The sequence below is a fragment of the Melitaea cinxia genome, chromosome 23, assembly GCF_905220565.1.
Source record: "Melitaea cinxia chromosome 23, ilMelCinx1.1, whole genome shotgun sequence".
In the NCBI taxonomy this organism is placed as follows: domain Eukaryota; kingdom Metazoa; phylum Arthropoda; class Insecta; order Lepidoptera; family Nymphalidae; genus Melitaea; species Melitaea cinxia.
Window position 1 is genome coordinate 4,761,246 of NC_059416.1, and position 24,892 is coordinate 4,786,137.

General features: G+C 35.2%; 2 protein-coding genes across 2 annotated transcripts; one reads left to right on the forward strand and one right to left on the reverse strand.

The window, feature by feature from the left end:
* The first annotated feature begins 1,064 nt into the window (after positions 1 to 1,064).
* Positions 1,065 to 3,241, forward strand: LOC123664959 (piggyBac transposable element-derived protein 4-like). Its single transcript, XM_045599325.1, has 2 exons — positions 1,065 to 1,253; positions 1,340 to 3,241. Exons 1-2 carry the CDS (start codon positions 1,065 to 1,067, stop codon positions 3,239 to 3,241), a joined length of 2,091 nt encoding a protein of 696 aa, XP_045455281.1.
* A 537-nt stretch (positions 3,242 to 3,778) lies between these two features.
* LOC123665266 (transmembrane protein 80-like) lies at positions 3,779 to 5,767 on the reverse strand. The gene is made up of 2 exons (XM_045599594.1): positions 5,395 to 5,767; positions 3,779 to 5,146 (listed from the first exon to the last, which is right to left on the reverse strand). Exons 1-2 carry the CDS (start codon positions 5,633 to 5,635, stop codon positions 4,953 to 4,955), a joined length of 435 nt encoding a protein of 144 aa, XP_045455550.1. The 5' UTR covers positions 5,636 to 5,767; the 3' UTR covers positions 3,779 to 4,952.
* Positions 5,768 to 24,892: the final 19,125 nt, after the last annotated feature.

Below are 24,892 nucleotides of genomic sequence, written 5' to 3' on the forward strand. Positions count from 1 at the left end.
AAGGCCATTATATTTACAGGCTGAATATAAAGAATAAAAACTATATTATACATATTTTGTTTATTTAAAATATAATATTTTTAAATAAACATATTCTAAGCAAAATAAACAACAATGAATTACACAATATAATAACTTAAAAAATTGCTTTATTATGTATACATTAACCTCTCACGTCCCGATGACGCGATATCCGGTCGGCTGAAAAGTGTTCTCTGCGTCCCAAAGTCGCGATAGCGAGTCCTATGACTTCATGCGAGTTTCTGCTTAATTTCTGTCAGCAGAAGGTATATTTTCGCTTGTATTTTACATGTATGAACAGGTAAGAATACAAGCTTCCCATTGATGTATCACACTCATCCCCTATTGGTGCAAGTTCAAAATTCTGAACAGTTGAAATTAGTCGTTTTTTATCATCGAAACAAGTGACGTCGTAGTGCAGTTTTTTCGTGTGTTTTGTGTGAAATATGGATGAATCGGTAAGTAACTTTATTTACTAATGAAATAAGTTATTGTAGTTATTATTTAAAGTCAAAATATGTATAAATAAAGTGTAAATGAGCTATATAATCCATTTTGAAGTTTGAATCTGTGTGCTCGAAAAAAGAATGGCCGCCATTTTGTTGTTTACACTAATTGCATACAGGATGTTCTCGACTATGCATTTTTGTTCGAGTCTTCGTTATACGAAGGGAAGAGAAAAATGAACTTTACAGTAATTTCTATTTTTATTACTATCAGTAGGTAAATTATTCTAAACACTTATATTGTGTTAACTTTATTCTATACAAAGTGACAGGAAACACACGTATGGAAGTATTATCTTTACTAATATTATAAAACCGAAAGTTTGTGTGTGCGTGTGTGTGTATGTGTATGTTTGTTACTCCTCCACACAATAACCGCTGAACCGATTGCGATGAAACTCGGTATGTAGATAGCTGGAGACCAGGAATAACATAAAGGGTACCTTTTATCCCGATATTCAAACGGAATCGGGACTTACGGGGGTGAAACCGCGGGACACAGCTAGTGTGGTAATATGCTTTATTGTTTTTTCTAAGATGGAACTAAGAGATGACGAAGAACGCACGGCTCCTGTGAACGCTCCCATCGCGATGTCCGCCCCAGAGCCTACCGACGACGCGCCTCGCCAGCTTTTTCCCATATATAATGTGTGTCAAACACCTGGCGGTCACATAAATATTATCGGGAGCCCATTCTTAGGTGAACGGGTTGAAGACAGAGTGGTAGTAAGTGTCAATATTTACATCTATTAGAGTTAAGTTTTATGGTCAGTTTTCCTAACTATATTCCAATTATTTCATTATTTCCTTAGACTTGGAATCCTGCGGTGACACCGACCGTTGCCAATACGCCAGCAATGCCGTCTACGCCAGCAATGCCGTCTACGCCGGTAGTGCCGTCTACCCCATCCAATAGAAACCTCCGCCCTCGCAGGCTTACCCGCCGCCCTCAACGTCGTCGTCGGATTTCGATATCGTTTGACTACCTGCAAGATTCTGGCAGCGAAGTAGAAATTGGTACCGACGACGACGACGAGAATGAATTTGAAGATTATGCAGGGATGAGAGCGGTAGTGAGAGAACTCCGCGAACTCGAATCTGCACAAGCAGTGGTGGAGGCCGAGGAAGCTGAGCCCAGCAGAGAAGTTGGTGGGGGTGATATGCCCGTTAGTTTCGATTGGAGCCAAGATTATTCGACGTTTCATGGGCAAGAAATGGAATATCAGAGAACGCCCGGGCTGTCTGATAGTGCCGGCACACAAGTGCCTTTCGAGCTCTTTATGCTTGTATGGGATTCGACCATTATGGATCACATTGTCAAGGAGACGAATAAGTATGCCTGGCAGACCATCGCGAAGCTTTCTGAAAGCGGTAATATCAGCGCGAACCTCGACACTTGGGTTGAGACGAATGTGCCAGAGATGTACAGATATTTCGCAGTACTCATGTATATGTCACTCAATCCTCGAGGGCATATACCTGAGTACTGGGCAACCAACATCTTGGGTATGCCTGACTTTCGACTCCTTATGTCCAGGAACAGGTTCCAAATGATTACTCGTTTCCTCCATTTTGTGAATAACGATCACATGTCAAACAACACGCGGAGTTACGATAGAAAGGTGGCAAAAATAACCCCAATTCTTGAACACTGTAATGAAAAGTTTTGCACCTTATATACGCCAAATAAGCACCTAAGCATAGACGAGTCGTTGATTTTGTGGAAGGGCCGCCTTAGCTGGGTACAGTGCATACGCACTAAGGCGGCTCGGTTCGGAATTAAAAGTTTCGAAATTTGCGAAGCAACGACTGGATATATGCTTAGGTGCATCATATATGCCGGGAAGAATTCCTCTATGCACGAGGGACCCATCGATGGGTTTGCAGCCCCTACTGAAAAAGTAGTGCTGAAACTTATGGAGGGGTTCCTGGATGCTGGTCACTGCCTGGTAATGGATAACTGGTATAACCAGTTACCCCTTACCAGGTATTTGAATCAACGCGGCACAGACCTCATTGGAACGTTGAACAGGCGGCGTCGCCATGTCCCCGCTCTCATCAAAAATGTTAGAGAGGATGTGGTGCGTGGTCATGTGGTGAGTTGTCATTGCGGTGACATAAGTCTCACAGTCTGGAAAGACGTTAAACTAGTAGCCACAATTTCAACTTACCATGATGATCAACTTGTAGCCGGCAGGCGTGCAGGAGAGGATATAAACAAGCCAGTCTCCATTTCTGAATACAACAAGTACATGGGCGGTGTCGATCTTAAGGATCAGAAGCTATCCATGTACTTGTTAGAAAGGAAAAGGGGACTGAAGTGGTACATAAAAGTGTTCAGAAGACTGCTTAACATCAGTATTCTGAACACTTTTATAATGTACCAGAAACATCCAACCACATCCACTTTAACGCACAGGCAGTTCCGCTATGCTTTAGCAGATGGATTGTGCAAGCGGTTCCCCAGGGCCGAGCCAGCACACCCAATACGGCAAATGCCATCGGCTTTAGTCCGGCTGGATAATGCTTCGGACCATTATCCGGTACACACAGAAACGATCCGTGGGAAACCTACACAGCACATACGACGACGTTGCGTGCGATGCACAGCGCGTCAGGTCCGCACCCAAGTGACGGTTATGTGTCAGAAATGCCGTGCTCCGTTATGCATTGGGCAGTGCTGGATAGACTACCATACACTCAATAACCTTTAGATGTAAGTTTATTATGTAGTTTGTTTGTGTATTATGTAAGATTATTTTTTAATTTGAATAAAACTACTAAGTTTAAAAAAGTTGTTTTCGTTGTCCCTATACAGGTAAGACTTAGCAAGCGAGGCCGGGGCAAAAACTAGGGAATTATATCACAGGAATATTTTCTTGGATAAATAGTGTCATGATCTACCTACATACAAAATACCAAAATCCATGCAGTTCATTTATGATTTTACTCTTAACCTACCTACTCGTAGTTATGTATGCAAAAAAATATCAACCTGTATATGGCACAGTTTGCTACTATGAACGCCCGTGGACGCGATATCGTGCATATCGGTTGTCGACGGCGCGCGGACCTCGGGATGCAGTGAACTTTGACATTTTGCGTTAGCGGGACGTGAGAGGTTAATAATGCATAATATGCTTGTTAAATAGTAAAAGTGGGGTATTACACACAAAATACTTTTGTTTTGACTAGATTATTTAACAAATTTAATATTAGTAACAACACAATGCTATTAAGTAATAGATAAATATATTTTAAGTATATAATTTTAAAAGTTAAAAATTTTTTGTTGATACACATTTAATATATTGTTAGATTACACACAATAAAATGTAAGGCTTTTACAAAGGCCACTTATAATCACATCTCCTATAGGATAGGATATACATCTAAGCAATTAGTGTTCTAAATCTTATCCCGCTTATGGCCAGTGGGGAGTATACTTATGATTATACAATATATAGATTTTGGTGTCATTGGCACTGGCCAGTACGATGGATAATATTAGTACATTAAAAATATATAAACAATTATAATATAGGAACATTCCTATGCTTTTTATTAGGGACTATGATTTGGTTTACTTTGTATATCATCTACCTATTGTTAAAAATGTTTGAGTCAAACATTTCCCTAAAATAATTGTGCATATGTTATAAATTATATATTTTAAATATTACATATATCATATATATGTGGTAAGAACTTGTGTTTATACTGTCAATCCAGCATAAAAGTTGACTAGAATTTATTTTTATGTATAACATGTAAATTAGTGTAAACATTTAGTTTTTAATCTAAAATGTTCAATTCTAAGAAAATAAATTATCATGCTCATTGTATAAATATTTTTAGACTTTTATGTAGTAAACATTCTCAAATTATCACAAAAGGAAGTCAATGTATACATGTGTTTGCTATAATATTAACTGAATATTCTAATAATAATGTCAGTTGGCAATTTGGATTAACATGGGTTTGTATCCTTAAGGTCTATAGTAAAGTCAACTATTTATTACTTTTAAATATAATCTTAATCTAAAAAACACATCTGATATATTTCAAAAATATCTATCTATATAGACATAAACATTGGTCAAATGTGCTAAATGTTGATAAAAATTTAAATTAAATAATATATAGTTAATAAATTAGTAACATCATAAACCCTAAATATAAAGAATCTCAAGGCTTTTGTTGTAGTCAAGTAACTTAAATTGGTTCTTGAGTTTCACTTATTAGAGTAAAAAAATTAATAATACATTATTTGTTTAGTTTTTCATTTGGTAAGTTGATAGACGATTTTGTGGTTGTATATGTCTCTCCTACTAATGCTAATTTAATTTGTATAAATATAAGTTACTGCATAAAACCTCCTACTGACTCGAATAAATTGGACCACCAAATACACAAGGCAATGTTCTAGTCATACGAAGGACCTCTACACATAGTAACTATAAACATGGACGCAAACAGGAATTCTAGTATTTGTAATGATAACATCAGCGTACACCAAATATACTCAATTCTTAATACAACTACTTGCCATATCAGTAAGTAAAGAACCCCTACAATAGAAGGAACCGTTAGCAGTACTGAAAACATTACTGGCACATCTGTGAAAGCAAATAAAACCTAGTTAGTAGAAAAATAATTATTATAATAAAAATGAGTGTGCTTTAGACCACACAACTGAAGTAAAACTTCTTTAGCTCCATCTAACTTATAGCTCCCTCTCAACTTCCGTTCGCCTCGCCCGATCACAATTTTCGTAAAGCTGTCGTCACGCATTGACCAGCTTACTCCCTAAGTCAAACGTGCATAAAGAAGTTTTACTTCAAAAATAATTAAAGTAATCAAGTACCTCTTTCACTGAGACTACCCTTCCGACCCAAAAATAGCCTAGCAGCTTCGATAACAAATAGGGCTACTAGTACTCCATAGTCTTGGCCCAGCCTTGTCCTATTTTTCTCCATATCGTCATATTTCCCACCGATCAATACAGACTTCAAGATTAGTGTACCTAATTCACAAGTAGCAAATAGTCCGAAGTAAAAAGAGTTTATATAAAGAAGTATTTCATACGCTAAACTTGAATTAACCATTGCTTATGAGATATTTAGATAATTTAAACCACTTGTTTTGGATAATTTTATAGAAGAAAATTGATTATATTGGAGAAAAATTTATAACAAAAAATTTAAAAATAGACCGAGGTTTGGCACAGATTATAGAAAAAGAATGTTGATCAATGTTGAATGATTGAATAATAATTTCATTTCCTTTTACTTGAAGTCTTGTATGTTGCCAGTTACATTAAAGGCTTATCGAAATTTTCTTGTATAACGACGATACTTTTTATGTTAAATATATACAAATTATTTAATTAATTTACATAATTTGACCTACTCAACTATTAACTACATTCAAAAGACGAATTGTTTATTAAATCAAATGCAATGGTAATATTTTTTACTTGGCTACACTAACAATAAATGTAAAGAACGATTAATAGTAAAGTCACACAGACTATACTTTTTTCATCTTCATACTTTAAGGTACGTTTACACGCTTGCCAAAGTTCGACAAGCATCCACAAGCCCAAGCGTTCACAAATGTCGCTTGGCATTTGGAAGTCGTTCGGACATCCAAGCATGGCGGACACTGAACATGTATTGGCTATTACGTTCGGTTTAATTTACTTTTATTTCAAATACAAGCTGGCTTTCCCATTAGCTCGACAAGACTTTATGATTAACGTCTTTGGGGTTCCAAATACATGGTTCGCTCTGATAATACTTCAAGAACATTAAACTCTCTTCATTCGACCAGCCACTTATTTTGAATAGAAACCTAGACGTGCGTTCGTCGCGAAATCACAGCAGCTAACAAACGCGCGCCAGCGTGTAAACACGTCTCAAGCGCTAGCCACAAACGCCCTTTGATTTGTATCAAAAAACCGACACTGATCCGGATAGGATACAAGCGTCCGCAAGTTCACGCAAGCCAAGTCAAACGGCCTCTTTACACGCTTGTGCTTGTCGATGCTTGTCAAGCCTTGGCAAGCGTGTAAGCGTACCTTTACGTTTACTGAGAGTTGAGCTTGAGACCGAGAGTGACACTTCACTAGTTCACATTTCACTCCTTTTCACTAGGCAACTTTGAAATTATTCTATTAATTATTACAGCAGTCAACGACGGACAACGACGTTATTGTCGGTCGTGTTGTAAATGAGTGCACGTGTAGTTAAAGTAACCTATTAATTTACTATGATTCATATTTTTTTTCATGAATTAATGGATGGTTAAAAATTAAGTGAAGATACAATTTATGAATTGACAGAGCTTGGTACGTATTTAATTTCTGGAATTCCACACATTTATCCACCACGCGTTCGTAAAAGCACGTTTTAACGAATTTAGATGTTCATTAAGTAATGTCGTTAGTATTTTTAATTTCATTTTCAATGTCTGATGTTAAATTATTGATCGTAAGATTTCAAAATAATAATTTTCCCTGAAATGTCCAACATTTAACGCATAGTTGCACCCAAGTCTTAGCAGTTTACCGTTTTGTTGATCCCGTTTGTTGTAAGATAAAAAGTACTTTGTTGGTGAATTGTTGACTAAAAATTTTCGAATTGGCAACCGTTAACAATTAATTACGTTATTAATGGTCTTTTATATACTTTACTATATAGTATTAGATATCAAATATGAAACAAGGGTTTATCGGTATTAAAATATTGAATTATCATATTCGTATATCGTGTAAAAAAAACATACTTTTCGAAAATTGTATCTATACCATAATCTTTTACATATTCGTGTTAATATTAAAATAAAATAAAAATACTTCAATTAAGTACCTAGTACAACTATCAGTATTTGTAAGAATTAATGAATTTTTCTTTATAGGAATTTTTTCGAAAATTTATGTGTAAGTAATCTTTGTTTTGTTAAAACAATTAGCTGCACAAAACACACCCTGGCCTTTGAAACATTATCATGAGTTATTATTATATTTGTATAAATGCAAACAGTCTGACAGTACATAAATTAGTTACTATGTACTTTGTACCACATATCTTATAATAAATGTTTTTGTAAGCTAATGAATGTTAAATCATTACTTATTATGATTAGCTTTAGGTAGGCAATTCCTAGCAGTAATCTGAGCATTAAAATAAATGCTTGATGACTGATTTCAAGTTGTATAGTAATTTAAGTACTATAAGTCATATTTTAAGTAATTTAATGTCCTGTCTTTTAAATAATTAGTCTTTAAAGTATAATAAAACCTAATAATGAACTTTAAAACTTTTTTATACACATTATTAATTATTTCGAAAATTTTGTAATATATTTATTAGTAGTTAATTAGCATCAGATATTTGTGTTACAGACGTACAATCAACAAAAAACTGACATAAATCACATCAAGAAGTAATATAAACTAGTAAAAAAAAATTGTTAAGTAAATACACTTTATCAAAGATTGCTTCTAAAGTAGTCATCAGATCTCAATTAAATTTTTAATGGGACTACTAGACAAGCATCAGCTTACGGTTAAAGTAAGAATCATTGAAAATTGTTTTACTCAGTGAAAAGTTATGCGATATATGTAATACAATGTAGGTCGATGAAAAAACAGAAGTAAATACGCATTGTTAGATATAAACTCGAAAAGTAGTTGTTAGATCTTAATTAATTTTACATGTCATGTCATACCAATTTTTGATTAAAAAATAAATCATTGAAATTGATCCATCCAGTCAAAAGTTCTAAGGATTTTTCTACTGCAGGTTGGCAGATATATTCCCTACTATGCGTAACAATCGCTATCAGGTGTAGGTACATGATAACAACCGGGACCGACAGCTTAACGTGCTCTCCGAGGCACGGTGGGGAGACCCACAAGAACTAAATCAGACTGGAAAAAAATATTTTTATAAACACAAATATCCACTAAGAGCGGGAATCGAACCCGCGACCGTTGGTGCTTAAGCGCCGCCGACACGGCACGCATCATTACACACGAGGGTCGTCGAGATTTTTACGTAGTATATTTTATTGATTAATCATAGATAATATAAACTACCAAGATTGGGATTGTAAATTCAGCTGTGATCAACTAGTAAGAAATGCACACTTTATCTTAAATATTAAAAAGGTTCAAATATACATACATTGTTCTTAAATATGTTATACATAAACACTGTTTTTTTTTTATTATTTCTTTTTATTCTTTATTTATTAAGTACATAAATATTATTTTTTGTAATTTTTCTTGTAGTGTATAGTAAGGAGTATTTATTATTATTATTATTATTGTTGTTGTATAAGAAATTTTAATACAGTTGCCATGTGAAAATATGGTAAAATTGGATCATTTATAGTGACGGTGCAATAACTTAAAACATCAATAAAGATATGTAATAAAATGTTGATAAGCTTTATTTATAGATTAAACTTGATAATGTTAAGTTTTATTGGAAGTCATAGTAATATTTTAAGCCAGGACAGTATTAATTTTATCCAAATACTTTATCATTATAAGCTACTTATTAGCTTATTTATCACTTAATTTCCCTAATAGGTAAAATTAAAGCATGTTTAAACATTAAACTCCTTCTTAATTTTAAATTATTAGTCAAAATATTTGTGTTTATTATTATAAACGTGCATATTCTATGTCATTGTTAAGTGTGTGTTAAGTGTTGCCTTCTTAAAATTACAGATACATAATTATGTTTATTTACTTTGTAGTAACCCTACTTAGTGCTATCTACAAATTAAATGTGGGTATTTCTAGCAAAACAAGCATAAAGGACCTTTCGTACTAACTTTCATCCCCCTTTTTATGTAATTGCAGAATTTAGAAAACTCATAGAAGAAGAATCTATATTTATAAAAATGAACGTTTGTATGTGTATATATGTACGCGCGCAGGGTACAGCTAATAATATAATAGAGTAAAAATCCTGATTATTTAATCTTAAAATCTTAGCACACTAATGTTAATTTATATTATTATAAAAGATAATGGATAATTTCAAGATTGTATTGTTTCTTTCAGAATAAAGCCAGCCCTCCACAGATGACCGTATCAGTTTTATGATAGTGGGTGTGATGGAGATGTCACACCAAGGCGGTGCGGAGGCGGAGAGCCTGCTCCGTTCGGAGCGGAGCGGCGTCATCATGCCTGGACAGAGACGTGAGTTATATCATTTTTTTGAAATATAGTCCGTGCCTCGAAACCTCGGCATTCTAGGCCTGGATTTCTAGATTTAAAGTCCCATTCACTAGCTGACATTGCCATCTTTGCTTTTTTCTTACTTTTCTAGGTGATAAACCAGTGGAAATTTTATGACAGATTGATAGGCAGTTGGTCATAAATGCTTTAACTTCTTCTGAACTTAACTTCTTGCGCTGCCTTCCTGATAGGAAAACTTTCATAGTTTCGTATTAATGAATTATGAGTAAAGCTGTACATTTATAGGTTTATTCGTACTTTATATTATTGCACTTTAAGACCATTTTTAAAATTTTTATGGTTATTTTATGGTTTTATGGACGCCGCGTTGGCGCAACGGTTACAGCCATGGATTGTATCTGTTGCGCTGGCGGTTGCGGGTTCGATCCCCGCACATGACAAACATTTGTATTGGCCATACAGGTATTTGCCGTGGTCTGGGTGTTTGTGCAGTCCTAGTGGGTCTCCCCACCGTGCCTCGGAGAGCACGTTAAGCCGTCGGTCCCGGTTGTTATCATGTACACCTGATAGCGATCGTTACTCATAGTAGGGAATATATCCGCCAACCCGCATTGGAGCAGCGTGGTGGATTAAGCTCTGATCCTTCTCCTACGTGGGGAAAAAGGCCTATGCCCAGTAGTGGGATATTACAGGCTGAGGCGTTGTGGTTTAAAGTGGTAATTTGCAATGGCAAACTTATGTTGAAAAGAGATCATTATCAGTCTACTCATCATGATCTAGTCTAGTGTAACGTAATTTCCATGTCTTTATTATGGAAAAAAATACTTTCACAAAGAGGTGGAACATTATGTGAGTTGTGGCTACAAATGTTAGATATCCGAAAAATTCTAATAATGGCAATTACGATATCATATTTCATAGATAGCCTGTAGGACTGTAGGTGATCCATATTAGGTTGTGCACAGCAGTTTTTGGTATTGAAAACGTGAAAGGATTCAGAAAGATTCAATGATAAATGCACACTCTTGCATTGACTATTAATAAGTCTAGAAATCTAAATGAGTTAGCACCTTTGGGACATTTTTGTTACGTGTGTATCGTTAGTCAGTCAGTGAACTATTGATTTTTAATTTATATCTAAATAATATTGGTTTAAAATATGTTTTGAAATGTTAGCGAAACATCTTAATATATATAAATCTCGTGTCACAATGTGTGTCCTCAATGGACTCCTAAACTAATTAACCGATTTTAATCAAATTTGCACACCGTATGCAGTTTGATCTAACTTGAAAGATAGGCTATATTTTATTTCGATATATACTCAAGTAAAAAAAATAAGGCGGTACGAAGTTCGCCAGGTCGGCTAGTACTACTATAGGTTTAATGCTGAATTTAATACTATAATTAGGTGTTAATAATTATTTAAAAAATATTCGTATAATTAATTCATTTTATAGATCATGATAATTAATATCAATATACGATGTTAAACTGCGTCAAATAAATTAAGTCGAATGTAGGTACAGAAATTGGTTATTAGTCGCACCCTAATCAAACTCTCCCAATAATTTCAAGAGTAGACCAGAATTTATATGTTAATTTGATGTTTCTAGAGTGTTTTAAGTATATTAAAATGTTTTTTTTTTGTTGTGCATATTTTATGTATCATTAGAGTATTAAATAATTTACTCGAAGATCATCCATTATAAAATTAACTCGTCGTATTAAGTATGTTATAAAGTCTTTACAAATAACTATGGATTACAGAAAGGAACATATAATTTGGTTTTCTGTAGTTCCTCAAATTTTTGTACGTGGTTGATAATTTAGTTGATGGCAGACATTAGCATTAATATGTTCCCAAACTGTTTAGTTATCGTATCTTAAACCTTAAGGTTTATAATTTTGTTCGACAATGAGCAAGCCGCGAACTGCAATTCACTTGACAGAGTGAGGTAGGGCTCAGCAGGAAATTTCCTGCTTCAAATGTGGAGTAGCCCGACTGGGGTAATACCTCGACCATACAGAAGGTCACAGCTAAATAATACTGCTTTCAAGTTGTGTTCCTGTTGGTGAGTAAGGTGACCAGAGCTCCTGGGGGAATTGGGGATAGGGTTGGCAACGCGCTTACGATGCTTCTGGTGTTGCAAATGTCTATATCTATAAGCTACGGTAATCGATTACATCAGGTGAGCCGTATACTTGTTAGCCAGCCAAGTTATATATAATATATAAATAAATTAAAAAAATAGATAGCAAACGAATGTGCTGTGTGGTTACGGCACTAAAGAATTTAGCCACCCCATCTCTTCCCGTGGGTGTCGTAAGAGGCGACTAAGGGATAGCACAGTTCCACTACCACCTTGGAACTTAAGAAGCCGACCGATGGCGGGATAACCATCCAACTGCTGGCTTTTTAAATTCACAGACCGAGGACGGGCAGCAGCGTCTTCGGTGCGACAAAGTCAGCCCTGCGGTCACCAACCCGCCTGCCCAGCGTGGTGACTATGGGCAAAAACCCCCATGAGTTCGAACCTAAAAATAAGGCCCTCAGTTCCCGGCAGCCCCACTATTCCCGGCTACGGCAGCGGCCGTGGTAACGGTGGGGTAGAGGGTGCTAAGAATCACCGGGGTACGGGAGGCTGCCATAGAAAAATATTCCTGGCTACGTATAATGGACGCACGCTACGGTTGGACCATCACCTCACCGAACTTGAGGTAGAACTTAGTCACATTAAGTGGAGCATACTGGGGTTGTCTGAAGTCCGAAGAGAGGGAGAGGACACGATGATCCTGGACTCCGGGCACTTGTTCTACTTCCGTGAAGGTGATGGGCTTTCCCAAGGTGGCGTCGGTTTTCTGGTTCACAAGACTCTCACTAACAACGTTGTGGAAGTCAGTAGTGTGTCGACCCGGGTAGCGTACCTTGTACTTAAGCTCACCGACAGGTACTCCCTGAAAGTGATACAGGTATATGCGCCGACCTCGGCACACTCTGACGATGAAGTCGAAGCCTTGTATGAAGATATTACAAGGGCCATACATGGCACTACTTCGACCTTCTACAGCGTTGTTATGGGAGACTTCAACGCTAAAGTGGGAGTACAAGGCCGCGACGGATCGAGCATCGGACCACACGGATTGGGGCACAGGAATCACAGGGGGCAGACGCTTGTCAACTTCCTCGAATCGGAGGGGCTCTTCTTGATGAACTCATTTTTTGAGAAGAAGCCCCAAAGGAGGTGGACATGGCAAAGCCCCGATACTGTGACGAGGAACGAGATAGATTTCATCATAGCGGATAAAAGGCATATATTCAGAGATGTCTCAGTGGTTAACAGGTTTAACACCGGCAGCGACCACCGGCTAGTACGGGGCACTCTGAATATATGTCTCCGAAAGGAGCGGACCCGCTTGATGAAATCTACTCTCCGACCTACGCTGCCCCAAATACTATGTGGCTCCGAGCAGTTTCAGTTGGAACTCCAAAACCGATTCGATTCGCTGGAAACTACTAGCGACGTGGACGAGATAACCGACAACGTGGTGAAGACGGTGTGTACACTGGGTCGCAGGCACTTTCCACCAACAAAGCCAACGAAGCAGTCCAAACTTTCTCCCGAAGCCTTGGATCTGATGCGGCAGAGGCGCGAGTTGCCGGCTGCTTCGCCAGAACAGAGGGCTCTTTCCAAGAGGGTACGGAAAATTATTCGCCGAGACCTCCTATGCTCAAATACGAGAGAGGTTGCTACTCTGATTGAGCAGAATAGGGGGTCCAAAGTTTTCCAAAGACCATTGGGGAGAAGCCTTCTTGCGAAGCTTAAAACAGCAGATGGCAGAACCGTCTGCTCTCGCCCTCAGGTCCGAGAAGAGGTTGAGAATTTTTATGGACAGCTGTACTCGTCGAGCGCACGCAAGCCTGCGACTTGGGACACCGAAGATCCACGGGCACCATTGTTGCGCCATTATTCGGAGTGTATCCCGGACTTCGAAGAGGATGAGATTGGTGCAGCGCTCGGGCAGCTTAAAAACGGAAGGGCCCCGGGGGATGACGGAGTTACCACTGAACTCCTTAAAGCCGCAGGGCGACCTGTCCTGAAAGCCTTGGCAAGACTATTTAACGCCGTCATCCACCGAGGTACCACGCCGGAGGCGTGGTCCAGGAGTGTGGTGGTGCTGTTCTTTAAGAGAGGCGATAAGTCTCTGTTAAAGAATTACAGACCGATCTCACTTCTGAGCCACGTCTATAAGCTGTTTTCGAGGGTTGTTACGAATCGTCTCGCCAGAAGACTCGACGAATTCCAACCACCAGAGCAGGCTGGGTTTCGAAATGGCTACAGCACCGTGGACCACATCCATACTGTTCGGCAGATTATCCAAAAGACGGAAGAATATAATCAACCGCTGTGTATGGCATTTGTGGACTACGAGAAAGCCTTCGACTCCGTCGAGACCTGGGCTGTCCTGGACTCTCTGCAGAGATGTCATATCGACTGGCGATATATCGAAGTACTAAAATCTATGTACGACGCGGCGACGATGACCGTTCATGTCAATGACCAAAGAACAAGACCTATTTCCCTCCGGCGCGGGGTAAGACAGGGTGATGTAATATCACCGAAACTGTTTACCACTGCGCTAGAGGATGTTTTTAAGACCTTGGATTGGGGGGAACGGGGCATCAACGTCAACGGTGAATTCATCTCTCACCTTCGTTTCGCCGACGATATTGTCATCTTTGCGGAGACGCTGGATGAGTTAGGCCAAATGTTGGCCGGCCTAAACGAGTCCTCCCGACGTGTCGGTCTCTGTATGAACTTGGATAAGACGAAAGTTATGTTTAACAACCAAGTCATACCGATACCGGTATCGGTCGATGGTACCCTTCTCGAAGTTGTTCAGGATTATATTTACCTAGGCCATACTATCCAACTAGGCCGCAACAACTTCGAGAAGGAGGCCGATAGGAGGATTCGGTTGGGCTGGGCGGCGTTTGGCAGACTTCGTCGAGTCTTCACTTCGAAGATTCCGCAATGCTTGAAGACAAAAGTTTTCGAGCAATGCGTCCTGCCTGTGTTAACATACGGAGCCGAGACGTGGACACTGACCAAGGGACTGGTCCACAAGTTTAAAGTCGCTCAACGTGCAATGGAACGGGCTATGCTTGGGGTCTCTCTCAAAGACAGGATTAGAAATGAGACTATCCGCGAGAGAACGAAGGTAACCGACATAGCCCACAGAATTAGCAAGTTGAAGTGGCAGTGGGCTGGTCATCTGTGTCGCAGGACCGATGGCCGTTGGAGTAGACGGGTCCTAGAGTGGAGACCGCGTCTTGGCAAACGCAGTGTGGGACGTCCTCCGGCCCGTTGGACCGACGATCTACGTAAAATTGCCGGTGTAGGCTGGATGAGGATTGCGGAAGACCGGGATGTGTGGCGCGAACTGGGGGAGGCCTATGTCCAGCAGTGGACTGCGATAGGCTGAAGTGTTGTTGTTGTTGAAACGAATGTCGGTATTTAAATGTCAGCACTTGTAATCCGTTTAGCATTGATAAGCAAAACTCATTGAGAGTCAAGGTTGTATTGATGACGTCAACACGTTAATTTAGTATTATTTCGATACCAACAATTTATACTACGCCAACTCGAATTTTCGATAAGTCGGTTTTCTTAATGCAACTTGAATAAATGTGTTTTTTTTTTGTAATAATAAAAATTATGAAATTGCAATGAATAAATTAACTACTAAAGATATCAAATTTCAAATAAGTTTCTTAATTAATATAAAAGGTATCACGTTTTTCCCTTTTATAAGCCTCTATTTTAAAGTTCATTTTTATGAGTTAGCTTAATATAAATTTCTGGTGTCGATTTAATCGCTGAATTGAAAGTGAATTTTTTTAGTGTTCAACAAAAAACGGTTCTTGTGTATGTGTCTGGTGACAACCGTTCTAGTTTAGAGGTCACCTAAATTCCTGATTGGGATAGATTTGTACAATATTTTTTTTTTCTGGTTGTCTGGGTGTATGTATGGCTGAATATCCTCGTGATTCTCATTATCATGTCGCGGAAGCAAGAGGAGCTTGAAAGCATTTCCCAGGGCTAAAAAAACTGGATAAAATATAATATGCACATGCTGGGGAGCTTAGTAGATTAAGCTCGGATCTCTTATATAAAAACGAGGCGTTTACCTAATAGTGGCTATAGGCTGATTTAGTTCAATATATGAACAGTTACCGTAGTAGTTATGTTACAAAAATAATTTTATATTAAATCTTTAAAACGTGGAATGTAGGGTGGAAATTACACAACTACTTAATCAAAGCAGGATGTTTATTATGTATATTCAGAAGCCGAAATGTTTTTGTTGGCCGAACTAGTTAATACATTTATGACACCAGAAAATACAAAATAAGTGTATGAGTATTTTATTTGCAAATTTACACGCCATTTGACGATATTTATAATGCAAATATTACATATGCAAGCAGATAACGCCCTAGTCATTAAATTTAATAATCCTGCTGCATTAAAAAAATGTTTCTTCACGCCATTTTTATAATTCTATGCAAAAGTTCTTGCATAATGAAAAATTACGAAAATTGAGCAGAAAATTGAAAAATGTCAAGAAACAATTACACAAGATAGAGCGTCTTTCGGCTTAGCTAGTAAGTAGACATTACAGATACAGTACATTATACAAGACCATGCAATTAGATCATGTATTTCATGTTGTACACTGTTCGGTCTAGGTTATCGTAGCAGCTATCAGTTTAACATAACAATGTTGTTTACTGATGGATTCATATTACTACTACATTACTAGTATAATCCTTTCTTACTTACTACGACAATACTTGAGAACTTCTGCATTATAAGGCTTAAAATAAAAAAGGTATCAGTATAAAATTAATGTCTCACGGTAAATGAAAGGTCAGTCGAAAAAGTTAGTAGGTTCTTTTACTTTAACTTTCCATCATTTTCATAACAAACTTATACAAATTTTTACTTGCGAATTGAATTTGATTACGAATTGGATTTTAAAGTTACCAAAAGTTCAAAAATTATTATTATGTTCTAACTTTAAAATGACATGAAGTAAAAAGATTATACCAACTTTGCCAAGACGGTGATGTCATTACGGCTCCGTTCCCTTAAAAAACGGTAATGCCGATAAGATAAAATTTCAAAATATCGACCTTAGTTTATAATCGGTGTTAGTATGGGATTTAAATATGGTACCGATATTATTTTTACTTGTGTCGATATTTTTATATACTTTAAAGGCCGGTTCCTATATTGAAATAATCCTGTTTGTTCTCACATAAAAAGAAAAAGACTTCAAATACAGTTTTTTGTGAATATCTCAAAACTACTTGTCAGACCTCATTCAAATTTGACATGACAAGCACCAGCTTTCGAAACAAAAAAAAAAAAAAAAGTCATCAAAATCGGTACTCCCTAAAACGGTTCGTTTTTAGCCGATTGGTTTAATTTAGAACATATAGTTGATTAAATTTCGAATTTTACGAATAGTTCTTTGAATATCTCCCATTCTAAAGTATCCAAGACATAATGAAGGCGCCTTACCTACTTGAAAAAAGTTTTCTTAAAACTTCGCTTATGATTTTTTAAGTATTATGGATGTTTTGGTGGAAGATGAATTTTGTTTCGTTTTGTTTTTTTTGTTTTTTTATATATATAGTTGTTGTAATGGGAGTATTTTTTAAAATAAATCATTTTGACAGGCAGACTGAATTCCAATGTATTGATATAGGTAGCTTTTAATAAACTAACATCGTACTTGTGGGCGCGTCATTAATCTAGACTACATCTTTATCACCTACTTTTTTTTAACGATTTACTTTTTCTTTATACTTTATATAATAAAAATATGACATTTTTAATCTTGTAGTAGCGTCTATCTTATCTAATCGTATCGTGAGATAGAGTATAATATTTTATGATCTTTACTTAAGAACAATTACAAACTTTAAAATATTATTATTATTTTATGGTATTTAAAAATACCACTTTTTATAACTTCATTCCGTTAACAACAGTAACACAATAATTACATCTTTATTTAAATTAAAATACCTTCATGGTAATAAATTGGTTTTTTGTCTCTAAAAGTAAATTTCCGTTGTTCGCAAACCGCTTAATCTTAGGTGGTTTAGAATTGTTTATATCTTTTATTTTTAGCAGTTTGTTTATCGATATATTAGGAAATTATGTTACGAAAAATCAATATATGAAAAAATTTTGAGCATAGAGTCGGAATAGCTTGTAATATCAAGATACCGGGGCGAGTCGCTAGTATTTATATAAATAAATACTTATAGGAAGCTATCAGCGGGTGCTATTTTACTTCTATTGACGGGACCCAAGATAGGATAGGACACCTAATGAGAAAAAATACTTGTATGTAATTTCTCATCAACCGTAAAAAGACCCAAAGTTTATTGGATTTCATGACGCTGAAACTAGCAGCCACTCTTTATATCTCTGCTTCTAAACAACAGATTGATTTGTAACTTTACACAAATTAGTATCGTTTGTTCATCTAACTATGGAAAAAAATCCAAAGGGTAAATACCACCCCTTCTATTTTTTTTTAAATTTAAAAACTAAAAAAGGAGGTTAATTCGATATAAAAGCTAAAAAATTAATGTTACTAAGCATAAAATAGGGTCAAAATTTGAAAACAAAGGTAATTTATAATAACAAGAAAGATTATAAAAAAAAAATTACTTTAATTTTTTTTTATTTTGGGATTTTTTCTAAGCAGACGATTAAATAAAATTTATTAAAGTTATCATATCTCGGCTCATAGACACTGCATTTTGTTGTAACTTTGCAGAAACCTTTTCTTTACTATCAAGAAAAGATAAGACAATTTTCAAAGCGGATACTCAACCCCTTCTATTTATTTTTTATTTTATTTTTTTCTCTAAGACAACGCCTATGTACCATTTCTTCAAATGTCTATATCTCTGCTTGTGGACACTACATTTTGTTGTAACTTCGTAGAAACCTTTCTATTACTATCAAGAAACGATGATAAAAATTTCAAAAGGGATACTCAATCCCTTCTATTTTTTTTTTTTCTCTAAGACAATGCCTATATACTACTTTTTCAAATGTCTATATCTCTGCTCGTGGACACTACATTTTGTTGTAACTTCGTAGAAACCTCTCTATTACTGTCTAGAAATGATGATAAAAATTTCAAAAGGGATACTCAATCCCTTCTATTTTTTTTTATTTATTTTTTCTCTAAGACAATGCCTATATACTACTTCTTCAAATGTCTATATCTCTGCTCGTGGACACTACATTTTGTTGTAACTTCGTAGAAACCTTTATATTACTATCTAGAAACGATGATAAAAATTTCAAAAGGGATACTCAATCCCTTCTATTTTTTTTAATTTTTTTTTTTTCTAAGACCGCCTATGTACCATTTCTTCAAATGTCTATATCTCTGCTCGTGGACACTACATTTTGTTGTAACTTCGCGGAAACCTTTCTGTTACTGTCTAGAAACGATGATAAAAATTTCAAAAGGGATACTCAATCCCTTCTATTTTTTTTTATTTTTTTTTTTCTCTAAGACAACGCCTATGTACCATTTCTTCAAATGTCTATATCTCTGCTCGTGGACACTACATTTTGTTGTAACTTCGTAGAAACCTTTATATTACTATCTAGAAACGATGATAAAAATTTCAAAAGGGATACTCAATCCCTTCTATTTTTTTTAATTTTTTTTTTTCTCTAAGACAACGCCTATGTACCATTTATTCAAATGTCTATATCTCTGCTCGTGGACATTACATTTTGTTGTAACTTCGTAGAAACCTCTCTATTACTGTCTAGAAATGATGATAAAAATTTCAAAAGGGATACTCAATCCCTTCTATTTTTTTTTATTTTTTTTTTCTCTAAGACAATGCCTATATACTACTTTTTCAAATGTCTATATCTCTGCTCGTGGACACTACATTTTGTTGTAACTTCGTAGAAACCTTTATATTACTATCTAGAAACGATGATAAAAATTTCAAAAGGGATACTCAATCCCTTCTATTTTTTTTAATTTTTTTTTTCTCTAAGACAATGCCTATATACTACTTCTTCAAATGTCTATATCTCTGCTCGTGGACACTACATTTTGTTGTAACTTCGCAGAAACCTTTCAGTTACTGTCTAGAAACGATGATAAAAATTTCAAAAGGGATACTAAACCCCTTCTATTTTTTTTAATTTTTTTTTTCTCTAAGACAACGCCTATGTACCATTTCTTCAAATGTCTATATCTCTGCTCGTGGACACTACATTTTGTTGTAACTTCGCAGAAACTTTTCTGTTACTGTCTAGAAACGATGATAAAAATTTCAAAAGGGATACTCAATCCCTTCTATTTTTTTTTATTTTTTTTTTTTTCTCTAAGACAACGCCTATGTACCATTTCTTCAAATGTCTATATCTCTGCTCGTGGACACTACATTTTGTTGTAACTTCGTAGAAACCTTTATATTACTATCTAGAAACGATAATAAAAATTTCAAAAGGGATACTCAACCCCTATGTACCAACCGCCTATGTACCATTTCTTCAAATGTCTATATCTCTGCTCGTGGACACTACATTTTGTTGTAACTTCGTAGAAACCTTTATATTACTATCTAGAAACGATGATAAAAATTTCAAAAGGGATACTCAACCCCTTCTATTTTTTTTATTTTTTTTTCTCTACGACAATGCCTATATACTACTTTTTCAAATGTCTATATCTCTGCTCGTGGACACTACATTTTGTTGTAACTTCGTAGAAACCTTTATATTACTATCTAGAAACGATGATAAAAATTTCAAAAGGGATACTCAACCCCTTCTATTTTTTTTATTTTTTTTTTCTCTAAGACAACGCCTATGTACCATTTCTTCAAATGTCTATATCTCTGCTCGTGGACACTACATTTTGTTGTAACTTCGTAGAAACCTCTCTATTACTGTCTAGAAATGATGATAAAAATTTCAAAAGGGATACTCAATCCCTTCTATTTTTTTTTAATTTTTTTTTTTCTCTAAGACAACGCCTATGTACCATTTCTTCAAATGTCTATATCTCTGCTCGTGGACAATAAAACAAATAGAAGGGGTTGAGTATCCCTTTTGAAATTTTTATCATCATTTCTAGACAGTAATAGAAAGGTTTCTACGAAGTTACAACAAAATGTAGTGTCCACGAGCAGAGATATAGACATTTGAAGAAATGGTACATAGGCGTTGTCTTAGAGAAAAAAAAAATTAAAAAAAATAGAAGGGGTTTAGTATCCCTTTTGAAATTTTTATCATCGTTTCTAGACAGTAACAGAAAGGTTTCTGCGAAGTTACAACAAAATGTAGTGTCCACGAGCAGAGATATAGACATTTGAAGAAGTAGTATATAGGCATTGTCTTAGAGAAAAAAAAAATAAAAAAAATAGAAGGGGTTGAGTATCCCTTTTGAAATTTTTATCATCGTTTTTAGATAGTAATATAAAGGTTTCTACGAAGTAACAACAAAATGTAGTGTCCACGAGCAGAGATATAGACATTTGAAGAAGTAGTATATAGGCATTGTCTTAGAGAAAAAAAAAATAAAAAAAAATAGAAGGGATTGAGTATCCCTTTTGAAATTTTTATCATCATTTCTAGACAGTAATAGAGAGGTTTCTACGAAGTTACAACAAAATGTAGTGTCCACGAGCAGAGATATAGACATTTGAATAAATGGTACATAGGCGTTGTCTTAGAGAAAAAAAAAATAAAAAAAATAGAAGGGGTTGAGTATCCCTTTTGAAATTTTTATCATCGTTTTTAGATAGTAATATAAAGGTTTCTACGAAGTTACAACAAAATGTAGTGTCCACGAGCAGAGATATAGACATTTGAAGAAATGGTACATAGGCGTTGTCTTAGAGAAAAAAAAATAAAAAAAATAGAAGGGGTTGAGTATCCCTTTTGAAATTTTTATCATCGTTTCTAGATAGTAATATAAAGGTTTCTACGAAGTTACAACAAAATGTAGTGTCCACGAGCAGAGATATAGACATTTGAAGAAGTAGTATATAGGCATTGTCTTAGAGAAAAAAAAAATAAAAAAAAATAGAAGGGATTGAGTATCCCTTTTGAAATTTTTATCATCATTTCTAGACAGTAATAGAGAGGTTTCTACGAAGTTACAACAAAATGTAGTGTCCACGAGCAGAGATATAGACATTTGAAAAAGTAGTATATAGGCATTGTCTTAGAGAAAAAAAAAAAAATAGAAGGGATTGAGTATCCCTTTTGAAATTTTTATCATCGTTTTTAGACAGTAATAGAAAGGTTTCTGCGAAGTCACAACAAAATGTAGTGTCCACGAGCAGAGATATAGACATTTGAAGAAATGGTACATAGGCGTAGTCTTAGAGAAAAAAAATATTAAAAAAAAATAGAAGGGATTGAGTATCCCTTTTGAAATTTTTATCATCGTTTCTAGACAGTAACAGAAAGGTTTCTGCGAAGTTACAACAAAATGTAGTGTCCACGAGCAGAGATATGATTACTTTCACAAATACAATATAATTGCCTCCTTAGGGAAATTGCAATATTAAAAAAATAATCAAAGTGGATTATTTATTTTTTTACCTTTTTTTCTAATTTTTTTTAATATTCTAAACGACCTTTGATTTAAATTTTAACCTTATTTCATGTTTAAAGACATAGATTTTTTGCTTTTATATCGAATTAACCTCCCTGTTTGGGTTTTTAAATATAAAAAATAGAAGGGGTGGAATTTACCCTTTAGATCTTTTTCATAGCGAGATGATATAACGTCACTAATTTCTGTACAGTTACAACTTAATCTGTTGCTTTTTTAAGAGATACAAAGCGTGGCTTCTAGTTTCAGTGTCATTTAATTTTGGCTGCTAGCTGCTAGCTGCTAGTTTCAGTTTCATTGGATTTCTTACAGGTCATTTGAAAGTAAAAAAAAAATATGTATTCAACAAACAAATTGCTCTATCTTATTGGATAATATATCACGCTTCACGAAAGACTGAACGAATGCACTCCACACATAGGTGAAGATGAGTTTTAAATGGACGTTTCCTTATAGTTTATTGTCTAATCTTTCTCATCCGACAAATTTGATCGATGGACAACGAGTACAAGGGTTATTAGGTACTTATTCTGAGGCTACTATTTATTCCAGACCCATAAATGGATATAACGCAGTTGTTATTGTAAACTGTAGGTATATGTATATTCCTCAGAATTTATTTACCAGAGTACGAGAGTATTTTACTAAGTAGTAGTATGTCGGAAATATTTTTCTCCGTAATACGTTACACATATCAGCTGATTCGTCATGTTCTATCTGTATAATAATTTATATATTCCCGTTGTTTTTATGTTAAAATTTATCTTTACTTTTATAGTTTTAATGGTGTCTAGTAATACAGTAACTATTTGTTAATTCAAATATATTAATACTACAATGTTTCAAAATTTGGTAAGATTAGATTTATTTTCAACATGATGTTGAGAGCATATCATCTATGCTATTATACAGTTGAAAATTTTGTTTTAACGCGCTAATCTCAGGAACGACTGGTTCGAATTGATTTTTTTTTGTGTTGCCCATTCATTGAGGAAGGACTTTTTGTTCAAATTAATGCTCGTAAAACCGCGGGGGACAGCTAGTATTATCATAAAAAAACATATTACTAATGATTTTAGATATCTCCATGTAACAGTTTTTGTGCATAGTTTCACTTAAGCGCAATCTTATCTATCCAAATAAATAAAAACACTCTATACAAATAAATAAAATTGGAGTGTCTGTTTGTAAAATTAAAATAACTGCTTTTACTAAATGCATATGGATGTATATACGGTACATATACCAAAATGACATTTTTTACAATTTTTGTCTATCTGTCTGTCTCTGAAACGGCTGGATTGATTTTGACGGGACTTTCACTGGCCGATAGCTGATGTAGTAAGGAGTAACTTAGGCTACTTTTATTTTAGAAACTTATTTTATATTGTATTTAACTCTGAGAACTGAAAAATAACTTTTTTGTTAAATTCCATGCGGACAAAGTCGCAGACACAGCTAGTTTGATATAAAAAAACCATGATATTTTCACACTTTTCAAAGAAGCTGTTCGTGTTTTCTTATTTTTACCAAATAAGTCGTGAAACGTTAGCGGTGGTTTTTTTTCCGAGGCTCCTAACTTTCACCTCGACCAGTTAAGACTGATCTCATAGATAAAAGTTACATTGAGATACCTTTATCACCAAGCAAACTTCGTCGTCCGAGTTTTAGTGTTTTTTCTTCTTGTACTGATCATGAAAATGATTGAATAAATGTTACTTATCAAGAAAAAAAGGAAACCGAAAATATAATTAATAATTTTTTTTTCTCTTATTTAATTACAAAAAAAAAAGATATATCTGGTGAAATCACCAAACCTATTTTTGCAGTAATAACCCGTAATACTTCATTTCATAAAACGCGATATATCGTGACTTTAGGATATAATAACTATCGAAAACAAAATCCCTAAAAAATAGGTACCTACAAACTTTCTAACTCCATTTTTTACACATTATTGTCTAATTTACAGAACTTATAACACTTGAGTGTTCTGTATGTTATCAAAATCATATAAATAGAGAACTTCTGTCACCCTATCGTCTTGTCCACGTTAAATACTAATTATTAATTCATGTAGGCGTAGATAACGCGATGAAGCCCTTGTTAACAGTATTTCGCAGAATGACCTATAGGTCACCGCTTATGAAGATACAACAGGACAATAAGTCCATTTAGTACATCATAAATATTCGCTCATATCTAGAGTTATATAAAAATAATTGTGTTTGCTCGCAAACGAAAAAAAAACCGACTTCAATTACATCGACAAGTAATACAACGTAGATCGACGAAAACTTAGTCAAGCAACTACGCGTTATCAAAGATTACTCAAAAAGTAGTTATCAGATCTCGATAAAATTTATATGTGACCACATGATAAACATCAGCTTTCGATTAAATTAAAAATTATCAAAATCGGTACACCCAGTAAAAAGTTATTACGGAT